Source organism: Marmota flaviventris, chromosome 14, assembly GCF_047511675.1.
Source record: "Marmota flaviventris isolate mMarFla1 chromosome 14, mMarFla1.hap1, whole genome shotgun sequence".
Classification (NCBI taxonomy): domain Eukaryota; kingdom Metazoa; phylum Chordata; class Mammalia; order Rodentia; family Sciuridae; genus Marmota; species Marmota flaviventris.
In genome coordinates, this window is record NC_092511.1 from 87,718,704 (window position 1) to 87,734,721 (window position 16,018).

Consider the following 16,018-nt stretch of genomic DNA (forward strand, 5'->3'; position numbering starts at 1 on the left):
CAGCACCAGCTTTTTAAAACGGAACTGACATGGGAACCACTACTATGGAACTCTAACCCTAACCAAGTTGGATGGAAACAAACAAACAAACTCAGCCTTCTCCAGAAAACTGAAATCTAGACTCTTAAAACACTGTATCAAAAAGTCCAGCATACATTTAAAAATGCAACATAGAAAAAAGCAAGAAAATTTGAGCAATTCTCAAGGTAAAAGGCAACCCAAAGATCCCAACACTGAGATGACCCAGATGTTTGAATAACTGATAAATCAGTTATAAATGAGCTGGTCTAGGAAGGGTTTATAATCAGCAATTATAAACACAGTCCAGGAGGTAAAAGTAAATACTGTTGAAACGTTGTTCATTTAGTTTTTTCCAATGAAGAAATATAAAGTATAAAAAATGGAAACTTTGGAAGTAAAAAATATAATATCAGGATAAATATCTACTGAATAGCAGAATTGATGTAACAGAGAAGAGACGATGTACTTAAGACATATCAATAGAAAGTGTTTAATTTTGAAGGACATAGAGGAAAGAAGAAGAAGAAAAAAAAACAGTATCCTTTTTTTGTTCCAGATAAACCTCATGGACCAGCTCATGGACCAGCTCACTTATAACTTTTCTGTGAAGACTTTACCCCCAGGAAATTTCAGAAACAGCAAAATAAACACTGTTTTGTTGCTATCAAAAGTTCTATTTTCTATGTTTGATGACTGATCACTAATAGAAAGACTCAATGTCTGCTAACCCGCCCCTCCCCCACCAAATTCCACAAAACCTTCATTTTATCATCCAGAATAGTAATTATTTCTAATTCCCAATCAATTTGAGGACCAATGTCCTTGTAAACTATACTAAAAATTAATTGCTAGAGAAATGAAATAGTGTAGGCTTATAGAAAGTTTAGGTTCTGGATTTTAAAAAATCTATTCAAGAAATCTGAAAATCAAATAGTAATAAATGAGTTGGGGAAAAAAAGCAAGAATTCAAAGCACTTCATAACCAATAATGTGTTTATTATATTTTCCCTCTAGTGGCCTGATCTCCAGGTAGTCAGAATTGGGCACCAGGTGCAGACAGCTTTAGAAGTCCTCTAGTTCTGGTTTAAGGGGACTCCTAATACTTGCAGAAGATAAAGAAATTCCTCTCTCCTTTTAACCCAATTTAGTATCCTAGTCCCCAAAACCCATCCTGTGGTAATGTTGGCAACATGAGCCCAGAGGAGCCAGAACTCTGAAGGAGGGAAATCTGGTTTGAATAATAGTACTGTGGTCCAAAGAAAGTGGAATCAGTCCACAGATACAAGTAAAATAAGTAGAAGCATGACACTGATCTCTGGGTAAAAGAAAACAAAATATAACCAGATATTTTGGCTGGAGAACTGGACAGAGGAGCCTCTTGGAACCACAAAAACTGAAAGGATCCATAGATTAGAAAAAGGCAGGTGAAGCATTATCCCAATAAAAAAAGAGACAGAGATATCACAAGATAAGGAAACTACAGATCTGTATATTTCATGAATCCACAAGATAAGAAGGATTCTACATATTGGCCAAGTAGGATTTATACCAGGAATGCAAAGCTGGTTTAAAATCATGTTAATAGAACAAAGAATATCAACTAATATAATGCACCAACTTAACAGAATAAGCCATAAAACCATATGATAATTTCAATGCACAAAGAAGGAAAATTTATCCAAACCCAGCACTTTTGTGACAAAAATTCCCAACAATTTAAGAATAGAAGGAAGGAACACTTTCAGCTTGATAAAAGGCATCTATGAAAAGCCTCCAGCAAATATCATAATGGTGAAAAACTTCCCCCTGAAGATCAGAAAAATGGCAAATCACTTTTGCTACTTTTATTCAACTTGGTACTTGAGGTTCTAACCAATATAATAAGGCAAGAAAAAAATCCAGGAAAAGGAACAAGTAAATCTAGGTATATTTATTCATAAATTATATACTCTATATTTGAAAAATTCTAGAGAATCCACCTCAAAATTACTTGAATTAATGACAAGTTCAGCAAGATATCATGCTACAAGATAAATAAAAATTAGTTTTTCTATGTACTAGAAATAAATAATCCAAACATGAGATTAATAAAAATTTCATTTATAATAGCATTCAAACAGATACATTTAGGAATGAATTTATGAAAATAAGTGAAAGACCTATTCACTGTAATCTACAAAACATCACTGAGTGGGAGTGACATATCATGTTCATGGATCAAAGTTGATGTTATTAAGAGAGCCATTTGATTTCAATTGCCCTATAGATTCAATATAATTCATGTCAAAATCCTAGTATGTTTGTCTTTGTTGTTGTTCAGAAATTTGGAAGGTGACCTAAAATTTACACATAAATTCTGAGGACCCAGACATGCCAAAACAATTCTGAAAAAGAACAAATTTGGAGATCTTACACTTCTTGATTTCAAAACTTACTATGAAGCTACACTTAACCATGAAAGTATGCTACTGATGTAAGAATAGTCATGTGCCAAAAAGGAACAGTATTGAGAGTCTATTAATAAATCCTTATATTTTTGGCCAACTTATTTTTAACACTTTGGAAAAAGCTTGATACTTTCTTGAAAAAAATAAACTGACCATATAATCCATAAATACTACTGTTAGGTATAAATACAAAAGAAATGAAAACTTATAACCATACAAAGATTTATGTGCAAGTTCATATATCAGCATGGTCTATAATAATAAAAAGATGGAAATAATTCAACTATCCATTAATTGGGGAATAGATGAACAAATGTGGTATACAATAGAATATAATGCAGCCATTGATATGTGAAATATGCAGAAAAGGCAAATTTATAGAGACAGAAATTGATTAGTGGTTACCTGGAGCTGTGGGTGGAACAGAGGTTGACAGTACATGGGAATGAGGGATCTTTTGGGGATGAGGATAATGTGGTAACACTGGATTTGTGGTGGTAACTGACAACTCTGATGATTTTATTAAAACCACTGAATTGGGCTGGGATTGTGGCTCAGTGATAGAACACTTGCCTGGCATGTGTGAGGAACTGGGTTTGATCCTCAGCACCACATAAAAATAAATAAATAAAAATAAAGATATTGCATTCATTTACAACTAAAAAAAAACCCATAATTGTATTGAAAGACAAAATTTTATAACAAGTGATCATACTTCTATAAATCTAGGCTTTTGATTTTGTTTATTTAAGTCGTTTTTTTTTTTTCATACCAGAGATTGAATCCAGAGGGTGCTTAACCACCGAGTCACATCTCCAGCCCATTTTTAATTTTTTATTTTGAGACAGAGTCTTGCTAACTTGCTTAGGGCCTTGCTAAGTTGCTGAGGCTGGCTTTGAACTTGGGATCCTCCTGCTTCAGCCTAAATCTGTTTTTATTTTTAAAAGAAAATATGAGTGGCTACTTATTTCTGATTGATCTATGCGACTGCTCATGGCATTTTGCATCTAGTGGGCTGAATAAATAAGCAGAGACATTTTTACTCTATACCGAGTCGCATCCCCAGCCTTGAATATCCTTTTAAATCAAAAGTTAAAACAAATAAGTCTTTCCCTCCAAATTGCCATGTCACAGAAACAGGGGTTTCCCATCCTAGATTTTTATCTATTTTTTTCTATACCATTACCTTACTAATTATTGAGTTTTTAAAAGAAATTAGTCCTCCATCTCAATTAAGAGTACCCAGCAAGATCATTCTGCAGATTCTCCTCTTTGCAGACTATCAAATGCTCATTTTCTCCATGACACAAAGCCCAACATAAAGTATTTCCATAGGCATTTTGATGCCACTTTTAGCAATACTACAGCTGAATAACCACAGCTATGTATTTGCAGTATTATAGTTATATCATAAATAAAGTATTCAATGCATACTTTATGAGTTCATCTGCAGGCCCCCACTTAAGGAAGTCTCTAATTTATGAGGCAATTGACTATAAAAATTTAAATAACTTCAGGCAGTCTCAAAACCACTTGCCACTGGATCATTATTCATGTTCAATACAATTTGGGTTCTGGTAATAAGTGGGCTCATTTCCATGGTGCCCTGACGTGCCTATGACAGGGCTCTGCTGTAGCCATCTATCACTGGCATCTGTTTGGAGATGCTTTTCAGGTTCATTAGCGGAAGTGAGAGTCTGGTTTATTTCCTCAGAGATGAAAATTCAGATCCAGGTTCTCAGAAGTGAAGAATTAGTAAGCTGAGGGGTGAAGATCTCTTCAAGGACTTGTGGAATATTTTCAAACTTTCATTGCTGGTAGTCTCTGAAGCCACGGGCAAACATGTATGGAAAACACTGCTCTTTGTTTGTGGTATTCTCAACTGGTCAGATTTTGCTTGGGCTCTTCCCAAGCCTGGAATTTGTCTCTTTTCTGAGGCAATCAGTATGTCATCAGTGGTGGATGGGGGTTGCTAGCTGCTTATTTTGGGGCTTTTATCAAGAGGAAAAACCTAACCCCCTTTCTCCCTGTTGAAGATTGAGAAGGACCTACTGCAGTCTGAAAATGGCCTCAAGGGACAGGAGAAATGACACATTGCTGCCCGGCTGGCTGTGCGAGTTTGGGCAGAATCTTTTCAAATCTTCCCAGGTTTTTTGTTTTATCCCTGCAATATGCAAATAAGCAGACAAACTAAATGATCTCTGGCTTCCTCTGATTCCATCTTTCTGACCAGGAGGCACTGAATCTGCAGTTAGGCCATCTCTACAAAAGGCATAGGGAAGCAGGAAGGCCACCCTCTTTTGCAGTTTCTACAAAGCGTGGGGAAAACACGGGCCAACTCTGCACACAAGCAGCACAGACTTCCTATCTTCCCAAGAGAGGCCCATGCCAAAGTTTCCTCCCACCAGAAACTCAATGAGAGAGTCCAGTGAGATCATTTAGAATCTAGAACATGCCAAGTCAACAGCTGTTGCTTAAAAACCTCACTTTTACATAAGTTGACTTCCAAGACCACTTTGCTTCCTGCTACCAGTGTTCACATCAAAGACCAGCTAGCCAGAGAGGTATGGTTGGTCACCGAGGCCACCTGACAGCCTCCCTGTCTCCAAATAACAGCATGTTATTCCAGAAGAATGTCCAGACTGATTCCAGACTGATTCCAGAAAGGGTTCATCCCCCTTCAGGGTTCATCAATATGCCAAGCTGCTTCTTAGAACCTATGTCTAGATTCAGTTAAAGCTCCTTCTTAAAATGCTATGTGAGTATACTCACATAATTTATTTAACTAGCCCTCTTTTATCTCTGGATTTCAAATATTGATTTTCTCAATGTCCTAGCCAAAAGCTAACTGATGAGATTACTTTTTTACATTTTCAGAATGTGTTAGAGGTACAAATCTGTGAAGTCAGTTGCCTAGAATAATAAGGTTTTTTTTTTTTTCTTCTTCTTCTATTGACTCACTTGCCAGTTCATCCACTATAGATCAGCCATTCACTCCAGACAGGCCTTTGCTCTGCTTGGACAACAACACTGCAAAAGTGTCTTTCTAAAGGGCTAGAGGTATCATCTCCCTCGCACTATTCATATACCTGTGAGTGTACCTGGAAAACGTCAGGTCAGATTGTCAGGGCTTTGCACCAGTAACTTACATTCACTCTTTTTGGTTTCAGCTATTCTTACTTTGGGCAAAAATTCATTTCTGGTCAACGTCACAGCATGCAGCTGTGTGCAGAGAGCCATTCACTCCTTAATACACATTTGTACCATGGCATGATCAGTTGGGCTCCACCACCAATAAAGCAGAGGAGCCCAGGCAACAATGAGCCCAGTAGGGCTTTAATACAGTGATTCGTCCTGCAGAGAGACAAGAAGGGCCTCCCAGGATGGGGACATCTCATCAGGGAAGCTAGACATGCCAACCCTTCTGCCAGAATACTGACAGCTTTGTTCCTGAAAGATGATATTCTGCTGCTGTAAGTCTTGCAAAAGACGTTAGAGGTATACAGCTCACACCAAAGAATACCCCCAGCCCAGTCCTTTCCTGCCATAACTCACGCCCCCCCCCCACACACTAAACAAAACACTATATTGAAAAAAGAAATCCATGAAGACAAGAATCAGAAAAGAGAGAGACAGAAAGAGAGAGAGAAATAAAAATGGCTGTCCTAAAATAAGCTGACATATCTCGAGGCTTAGGCACCTGAGAATAACTACAAACCAGTTCAGTGGGGAAGTCACATGATGGGGAGATGCTGTCCTCTGGGTAATTTGATTTAGCCTTGTCTATAAAATTCAGAGAATCCAATTCACTTCTGTGCCAGATTCAATCATCAGGTGATGTATGGTGGGGCTCCAAACGATGTCACCCTTTTTTCATTTCATTGCTTCATTTCAAGGTCACGCCCCTGGGTTTGCATTAGTGAAGACAGTGATGTTACTAAATGTTTGATGCTTTAAAATTTCCCATTGGGTAAGCACTAAGCTTCCATGCTGGGTACAGAACACATTTCTTTGATTTAACTCCAACTACACCTTGGCTCAAAAATCACATTGAGAAACTACTACTGCATTATTTTTCCCGCCCCAAATCATTGAACTCCACCACACACAGTCCCCAAGGTGTCCTAACACCAAAAACAGCTTAATATTAATGCTTCCATGTCCACGTGTTGTCCTATGATCAGTAAAGTCTATGACTTTGCTTTAATTAAGATGATGCACGCAGAGTCACATGTGTTTTGATCTTCTCTCTAGAATTCCCAGTTATGAGGCCATAAAATTTGCAAAGTGTTTCTGGGAATAATTCAACTCCCTTTAAAACCTTGGTGAGCAGGACAAGGCCAGTCTGGAGAGTCTTCTGACATCCCCCTCACTCGCCAAGAAGATTTCAAAGAGCTTCCTCCACCCAGAGAATATCCAGGGTCTTCATCCCTTTTAAAAATGGATTAAAGGGAGAGAGAGAGACAAAGATCAGGAGAAACAAACTCCTGCCTAGCCCCTGGGGGCTCCGGATTCGTGATTCATGGTAAAGGAGTTGGAAGGCCTCCATGTGATTTCTTTCCCAGATCACGTGCATTTTAACAGGAGGAGAGGTACTGTGCCAAAGAAGTGAAACTCTAAGTGGAATTCCTGCCTCAGCCCTGGAGAGGAAGGGGTGTCTCCTTGCACCTTTCCCACTAGCAAAGCAGTTCAGGGCTGGGGCCGCTGGGAAAGTGGCCATACTGCTTGTGAGTCCGAGGCTTAAGGGAACATTTACTTCCTCTCCATGCAGCAGTGGGGTCACTTAGCCTTGCTTTAAAAACCAGAGGGGAGTTGCTTTGGTGGAGCTGTTTCTTTTCACATCTCCTCAGGGAATTTAGAAAATGAGGTTTGAGAAAAAGACTCTTCCATGAAGTCTCCTCTGCCCTCTCCAGGGCTGTTTTCTGAGGGGACCATGGACCTGGTGAGCTGTCTGGTTCTAAGCTCATCCCAGGCAGCCTGGCACTTTGTGTGGTGTGAATGGCTCCCTCACACGGTAAGGAGAGGAGGACTCTCGGGAAACCCTGAGGAGGAAAACAGCCCTTTCTCCCCTCCCCAGCTCCAGGGCGGAGCGGGGTCTGGGGAGCAGACGTCACCATTCTGAAAATAAAACAGCCAAGCAGATGTGAATAGCGACTTGGGGGACTTTTATGAAAAGATGGAGATTCCTTGATTGCTCTTCTAGGGAAAAAAATCAAAGAGGAAAAAAAATCTGAGGGGCTGGGGATGTGGCTCAAGTGGTAGCGCGCTCGCCAGGCATGCGTGCTGCCTGGGTTCGATCCTCAGCACCACATACAAACAAAGATGTTGTGTCCACCGAGAACTAAAAAAAAATCTGAAATATTAATAGGTAATACTGAAAATGACTGAAGATTTGGGGATTTGGATGTTCCTGATGTAGGTATCCATTTTCTGCGACTGCAGAGATGAACAAAAGTCACCTGTTGGAGCCACTTTGGTGTCACTGCCTGAAAGGTGGACCACCACCAGATACCTGGGGACCCCTGAGGTGTGCGGAGATATGTATTCATATCTCACATGAGACTACAGCAGGTCTTTTAAGAAAATCTTCAAAACATCGACAGCTCTTGTTCTGCCTCCACCTCCCTGCCTTGCTCTGTGACCCCAGAGGCTGGCCCCCGAGGACCATACCCCACTATTTCCCCAGCCAGCTGTAGTCTGGAAGGGGGCAGCCAATGTGAGGCACTGGCAGAGATCAGAAAGCAGGAGGAGGAGAAAGACCAGGGCTGTAGTTTCCTGCTGCTCCCTGCTCTTTGTTCTCTAGGGCTTTCTCTTGCCCCTGAAGGTCACCCTGGCGCTCTCTCTCAGGGTTCCAGTGACTATTTCCTTCTACTCCTTCAACAACTTTCTGCTATTGCCAGTTTCCGGGTGCCCCAGTACCCCCAGCTGATTGCCTTGGACCTTCCTCCACCTGTCAATCAGCTGCAATCTCCAGCTAGGAGGGGCGCCTTCAGCCGCAGAATGCAAAAGCAACCTGGCTGCTGCTTTTGCCACCTCGGAGATCCCCAGAGTTGGTACCCATCTTCCTGCTCCTGCGCAGGTGGGTACTAAACAGAAGACTTTTTGAATTTGTGAGAATTTTTCTTCCCTTCCCTAATTTCCCACAGTGACAGGAGCTCCTGAGCAGGACTGTCTCTTTAAATCTCTAGCTCATACAGCACAATCATGAGGTCAGAGGTATTTTCTCTTTGACATCCATTCTTTCTAGGATGGCAATGTCATCCGTGCACAGATTTGTGAGCCCCTGTCCTCACCTCAGAGGTCTTACTCTGTCAGAGAACAGGTCTTCCTACCAGACCTGGCTGTCAGCAGAGCAGACTGAAGTGTTCGCTTAGGGAATGAGGAAGGCTGACTTGGAGGTCAAGGGTGATTCTCCTCCACTTTGGTCCAATTGCTATTTTGAAGCAAATATCACAACTGTAGAGAGTCTGACTTCATTTAATATAATTCAAAGAAATTTCCCTCTAATCTCCCCAATTAACATTCTCCCATATGCACAACATCAAGGTCACAATCCAGTATAATATTCTCATGTCCAAAGTGTGTCTCTTCTCTTCTTTCTCCAAGTTCCAACTCACCCAGCCTCAATCGCCCCCCTTCCCTATGTGCATTTTCTCCCAACACTCTTTCTCCTGGATAGTTTTTCATGGGGCAGAGTGCCCAACCCACATTCCTCAAAGTCATGGACTCCAGATGCCTCACTGGTCATGGCTTTGAGAAGCAGACACATGCAGCCAGCTGTATGGGTACAGTTCCAAGGCCTCCTTCACAGTTGCCTGCAGCTGCTTACAATTTTAAAAAGATCTTCTGCATCCAGAATTTCCAAGGTGATCAAAGGCATGGGTGTAGAGAGGAATGTCTTAGTCTGGATTCTGTATGATTTGTTCTGGAGGACAATCCATATTTACTGAGAAAATGTTTGGGACAGCACAGCTGGCTGCCCTAGACCAGGCTCCCTGGGAGACCAGGGAAAGGTTAATTATAATTTACAGATGCCCTTCATTGCTCAGCTGTGAGGGTGAGATCTGTAATCATGGCAACCAGAGGCGGGCTAGCAACAGGAATTTGCAAGGAGAATTTTAAAAATTTAGACTTATACATTTCCCTTCTGTTATGTGATCAGTGAGCACCTCTCATCAGGGATACCCTAAAACCAGTGGACTATGGAAACAGGGAAATCATTCCACAGCCAAGCATGGAATGTGCTCAGTGTGGGGGCACCTGCAGAGCAGGTGAGAATGGTTTTCACCTTAGGTCTAGTCTGGGGCCAACCAGTGCCCCTTGATGGAAACCTGAGAGTTAAAAGCAAGCCAGGACCATCTGCACGAGACATCTGAAGCCACAACTCCTTCCCATCTCTAGACTTCACTGATGGAAAAATCATGGTGCTGTCCCAAACTCAGAAGCCAAAGAGGGAGCTTGTTGGGTGCCAACATTACTGCAGAGGAGGGTACCAGAAAGCCTCCGATGACCCAACTCCATGGTGCATCCTGGGGTAATGCAAATGCAGTGACCACAGCCTTCTGGACCCAGCTGGGTGTTTCTGATTGGATGCCACTCCAAAGGCACTTTAATCTATCTTTGCTGCACATTATAAATAAACTCTAGGGGGTCTCTATGGTTAACAAGGTTTCTTCCTCTCCAACATTTGATCATTTATCAAAATCTTTTTGCCTTGGTGAAAAGAATTTAAAATGAGACTATATTAATATATGAATGAGTTAAAAATGACGTGCATCTCTGCATCTGTGAATTTTGCACTGTGGGATTTTAAAATGCCTTGTAGTCTTGAGCTTTGGTTCCCACCAAAGTTTTTCACTCTGGAAGTTGACCTGTTCATGGGTCATGAAAATAAATCAGGGGTGCATGATAAAAATGTAATTCAGGCTGGGTCACGGTGGCGCATGCCTGTAATCCCAGTGGCTCAGGAGGCTGAGGCAGGAGGATCGTGAGTTCAAAGCCAGCCTCAGCAATGGAGAGGCACTAAGCGACTCAGTGAAACCCTGTCTCTAAGTAAAATACAAAAAAGGACTGGGGATGTGGTTCAGTGGTCAAGTGAGTTCAATCCCCAGTACCAAAAAATAAAATAAGAAAGAAATGTAATTAAAAAATCCCAGAATATATCACACATGGTCAAAAGGAAGATTGGTTTAAAGGCAACAACATACAAAATCTTCCCTTGAAGAAGGTGGCAGTGGAAAGAACTCTGAAGGTGGGCTAACAAAGACAACCCCTTTATTCACTTCTTGTGGACAACTGTCCTGGCACGTGGGGTTCACCCTGAGCAGATGGAAGGGGGGTTGGATGCCCTACGCGGGGACAGGGCAGTGAAAGGAGAGTGTTAGTCTCTGGCCAAGAAGTAGCTAGGGCAGCAGTGGACCTGGGATGTCACTGTACAAACAGAATGCCTACTTCTTAGGGTCCTGCCACCTCTTTCTCCTTGCCTACCCTAAGAAGATCTGGAAACAAAGCTCTTGGCTTCCTAGATTGGCTTCCTTGACTCCCACCTCCTCTTCCACTTACTGCAAACTGCTTCTGCTCCCACGATGCCCCTGACGTTCTTCTGGCTAACATCGTTTGGGAGCTTCCTCTGGCCAAACTGAACGGCTTTCAGACACCGTTCGGGATGGCTTTTCCAAAGTCAGTTCCAACTTGCATAATGGAAACGGCAGTCATGGTGTGTGTATATGCAGAATGCATTTCCTGTTGGCGCCTAACGCTGACCTAAGCTCAAGATGCTCTTTGTCTCATAACCATCTTTCAGATTGGGACTTTGACTTTTCTATTTCACATATGAGGAAGCCTCGAGGTTGACAGGGCTCAAATTACACGACCAGAAGGTGGCAGGACAGAGATTTGACTCAAGTCTATCTGACCCCCGCACCCAGCTCCCAGCCCGGTCCTCAGTGGGCTCACATCACAGCTCTCTGCTCCGAGCCTCCTGCTCCTCTAGCTTTTCTGTCTTGGTCCCTTCCCAACTGTCTCCTCTTCCTCTCTAGAACCTCAGATGATTCCAAGCTAATCCGTAGCTTGGGCCTCTCTTGGGAGCTCCCAGAGTTCTGCCATTGGCCTTCCCACCTGGACGCCCTGTTGACACCTAAGAATCAACAGGACCAAGAAGAACATCCTGTTCCTAATAATCTACCCCCCTCCTTGTGCCTCTTCCTCTTGGTTTTTCCTTCTTTGACTTCCTGAAATACCCTTGAGTGCCTGGGCAGTGCCTCCCACGAGTTCAGGCTCTGGGAGGGAGGACCTAGTACCTCGCACTCATCCTAGTGGAGAAGACCGACCACAGACAAATGTGTCCCTAACGCTGGGGAGTGAAATGTGCTGGAAAGTCAACAAAAATGAGGTAAGGGTGATAGAATGATGAGGTGAGCACATGGACTTCCCGGGGAACAACGGCCTTAGTGAGGAAGCGGTTAATAGTGACTGTCCTCCAGTTGTCCAGCACAGACATCTTCCTGGACACCCTGGGCTTTACCTCTGGCTCACCTGACACTTATGGCTTTCCAGAGATGCGTGATTCTTTACCTGTCCCCTCCTCTGCTCCCCCTTGGCTCAAGGACTCAACACCTCCACTGGGAGCGTTGTACACAGTTTTGGTCTCTTCCCTCTACAATGGGCCTCGTCTCACTGCCAAAAAAACCTCCTTGAGACTCGAATCTGTTGGAGTCTTCCACCTGCTGAAAACCCCTGCCTGGGGATCCATTCCTAGGCACAAGATCCTCACAGACAATTCCAAGCCCCTGCCACCATCTTCCCTTTCCTATCTTTTCTCCAGGTGAACGTCCCATCTTCTTCCCTACCCACCACCTGCTTTGCACAGGCTGTTTCTTTCACTCAGAACATCTTCTGCACCCCAACCCCCAAGTCCTACAGAGCTTTCCAGAACAAACTGGATGGCCCTTCACCCTGTGAAGCTTCTCTCAACTCCCCAGTCAGAATTGGTGGTGTTCCCATCTGCCAGGTCTAGGGAGGCCTCTGCTATCGCACTCATAACGTTCAAGGGCTTAGGTTTGGTCCTTCCATACGTGTTTGCTGGTGCCCACTGAGGCTACTCTTGGTGCTACGGGTACAGCTGCAAATTAGGCCAGACAAGGGCTCAGCCCTCATGGCAGTGATATTCTATTCTAATATGTCTCCTCCACTGGGCTGGGCCCACATCTCCAGTGCATTTTGTAAGTAACACACAGTATCACTCGGGAGACCCCAAGGAGGGAGAGAATAAGACAGGCTCCTTGCTGCCTGGGTTCACCTGGGCCATGCATGGAGTCTTATCCACGGCAGGGAATAACTACTTTTTTGATCAAATATTTTTGAATGCAGGATGTATGGAAATTGCTTTTATTCCCATATTGTGGAAAGGGGATGTAGAAACAGAAAAACTAATTTGATTAATTCACATCCTGTAAACAGTGAGCTTTGGACTGCCAGAATTCTAAACAAGTTCAATAGAACACACTATCTTTGTTCTGAGTCAGAGGAGGCTTTTTTAAAAAAAAAAAAAAAAAAAAAAACTCCATTTGTAACACTTCCTATTTGAATATCTAATAGAAAGCAGAGATAAAAGAATAATGCTAGAAAATTTTTTGTTAGGCCGTGGTGTCTCCACAGTTCAGCAGTGGACCAGTAATGGTCTGTCCATTACTGGTGGATTTATATGTTGTGTTCTCTGTGCTCCAGGTACCTAGAATAGTGCTTCGTACCTTGCAAGAACTCATTAATATTTTAGTGAGTAAATGAAAGAACGCCTATCATCTCAGCAGCTAGGGAGGCTGAGGCAGGAGGACCACAAGTTCAAAGTCAGCCTCAGCAAAAGCGAGGCACTAAGCAACTCAGTGAGACCCTGTCTCTAAGTAAAATACAACATAGGGCTGGGGGGATGTATCTCAGTGGTTGAGTGTCTCTGAGTTCAATCACTGGTAACCCCCCCACAAAAAAAAAGAGCAAACAGACCAGGGGATATGTGAGTGAAGAGCATATTTTGAGGAGAGGTGGGTAATTCCCTTTCGGTCCTCTTAATTCTTAGGTGTCCCTGGGGCCCTGAGATGAGCAAGGCCAATAGGAACAGAAATATCTGGAGGCATCCAATGGTGCCTTTCAAGGGAACATTGAGTAATTCTTTGAGGGAGTCACTTTCTCAGAATAACATTAATGGACGTATGATGATCTATGATAAAATCTTGGTAGAATCAAGAAGAATAAAATCAGAAGAGACAGCTTTTTATACTGGAGGGGAGATTATGATTTGCATAGGGAAAAAAAGGAAAATGAAAGAAAAACTAACAAACAAAACAAAAGACCCAAGACAGCAAACACAGAAGCCGAACCCAGGAAAACCCGCTTCACTTGGCAAAGACTGAAACTGAGAGGATGAAGCCCAAAGGTGAGCTCTTTGGGAATCATTTTCAGACTATTGTATGGGGAATACCAAAAAATTATCTAGGATTCAGTAAGATGTTAGATGGATTTTTTCCATGTCCATATACCCAAAGACAGTCAGAAAAGGGGGATGTCACATGGCAGGATCTGTTCTGAGCCTCCAAGTGTTCATGCCCTTCACCCAGGAATCCCTCGCCTAGACTGTAACCTAACAAAATAATCCAACTATACAAAGCCCAGGAGGCATAAAAACATGAGAGAGAGTGGAACACTGGAAACAACCCCAACGTCCAACATTCAGTGAAGAGTTAAATACATCAGGATGTAAACACGCCGTGGAAATATGACGGAACACCAAACATGCCCATCTGAAGATTCAGCAATAAAAAAAAAAAGAAAACTTATGAAATTAGGCTTAAGTAGAAGCAGCATATAAAATAATTATAGACACTCTAGCTCAATCTACATAAAAACACATTTTTGAGGAGAAAAAAAGATAAAAGGAAATACTCCAAAGTGGAATTCAGACAGCAGTTGGATTAGAAATTATTTTTCCTTTTTAGATTTATTCTAATAATAATAATAATAATAGTAATTGCTAACACTTATGTGGGGCTTTCAGTACTGAGTACTTAACATGCTCATTTTATTCTCATAACGACCCTATGTGGCTTGTATTACTACTCCTATTTTATAGATAAGAAAACTAAAGTTTAAAAAGACACGGTGACTAGCCAAGAACACACAAAGATTAGGTGGTAAATTTGATGGTAGGCCTTTGTCTCACTTTTTTTTGATACCAGGGATTAATCTTGGGGCACTCGACCACTGAGCCACATCCCCAACCTTATTGTATGACATTTAGAGACAGGGTCTCACTGAATTGCTTAGTGCCTCACTAAGTTGCTGAGGCTGGCTGTGACTCGTGATCCTCCTGCCTCAGCCTCCTGAGCCACTGGGATGACAGGTGTGCACCACCGCACCTAGCAAAGTCCAGGATTTTAATCATTACATTATACTTCCATTTAGTTTTGGTTTTCAAATTAAAAGATGTGTGGTCTTAAAACATAAGACCACATTAAAGTCAAATGACATTTCCTTTATGATTAAAAAGTAGTGAGATCTTAGCTGGATTGGCTCCGACTCTCTGAGAAGTTGGTGTGGTGGAGGGTGGGAGAGAGAGGGAGGGCCAACATGGGAGGCCCCTGACATGGGACAGGCAGGGAGAAGGCGATCTGGAGAGCTTGTGGCACCCACCTCAACCAGTGACTTGCTTATGCAGCTCTTCTTGGCTGCCCCCTGCAGCTCCAGGGCCTGCTGGATGTACATTTTTCCAGCCAGGATCTCATTCTCCAGCATTGACAGTTCTTTCAATGAAATGGGCCAATTCAACCGTTCCAATGCCTTGTTTAAAGCAGTCTTGTTTTCCAAGTATCGTATTGGTTTGTTTGCATCTAACCTAAAAGCCAAAAAAAGAAACAAAAGGAAAAGAAAATGACTATAATAGAGAAAAATAGGATAAGATAGTTTCCTCAGTCAACTCTCAGACTTCAGATGACAGAGTCACAGCCGTGCTCTCCCGTCCGTTAGGACTTTGGTAGCTGGCATAGGTTAAAAACAACAACCTCTGTGAATCACTGGAGGTGCTTTTGCCCATCACCTCGTTTTAAAGAAGTTTGATAGACATGAATTTTTTTCAGTAAAATTGCCCAGCAGATTGGAGCCTATTCTGTTCTCCCTAGGCCTAACATTTGTTAGAACCAAATATGAGATTCAAGGAGATTTCACCCAACCAGGCATAGCAGTGACTCTGGAAAACAAAACAAGGCAAAGCCAAACAAAACCCAAATATTTGCTACAGGGCAGTAACTCTGCTAGCTCATTCTAGCTCTTTTAATCTTTGTTCTTCCATGTAAGCCTAAATATGCCTCAACTTTCTGGCTAGGTTGTTTGATAGACAAAGAACAGAAGACACACTTTTTGAGCTGTGGGTCTCCAGGTAAAGCTAACATGGAGTATGGCCTTGTTCCTGGTATCTATTTCTAGTCACTGAAGCTTCTGAGTCAGATGCTTCTGACGGAGAGGGGTGGGGAGAAAGACATTTCATAATCCCCACTCTCTTACCT

At 42.4% G+C, this 16,018-nt stretch overlaps 1 protein-coding gene across 5 annotated transcripts in view; it reads right to left on the minus strand.

The window, feature by feature from the left end:
• The window catches only part of Vwa3b (von Willebrand factor A domain containing 3B), a 191,529-nt gene that overhangs the window by 20,971 nt on the left and 154,540 nt on the right, over nucleotides 1-16,018 (minus strand). For all 5 annotated transcript variants that reach the window (XM_071601860.1, XM_071601861.1, XM_027950669.2 and 2 more), the window contains one exon: nucleotides 15,150-15,351. In XM_071601860.1, the coding sequence (XP_071457961.1) occupies nucleotides 15,150-15,351 (202 nt within the window). The remainder of the gene's footprint in view (nucleotides 1-15,149; nucleotides 15,352-16,018) is intronic.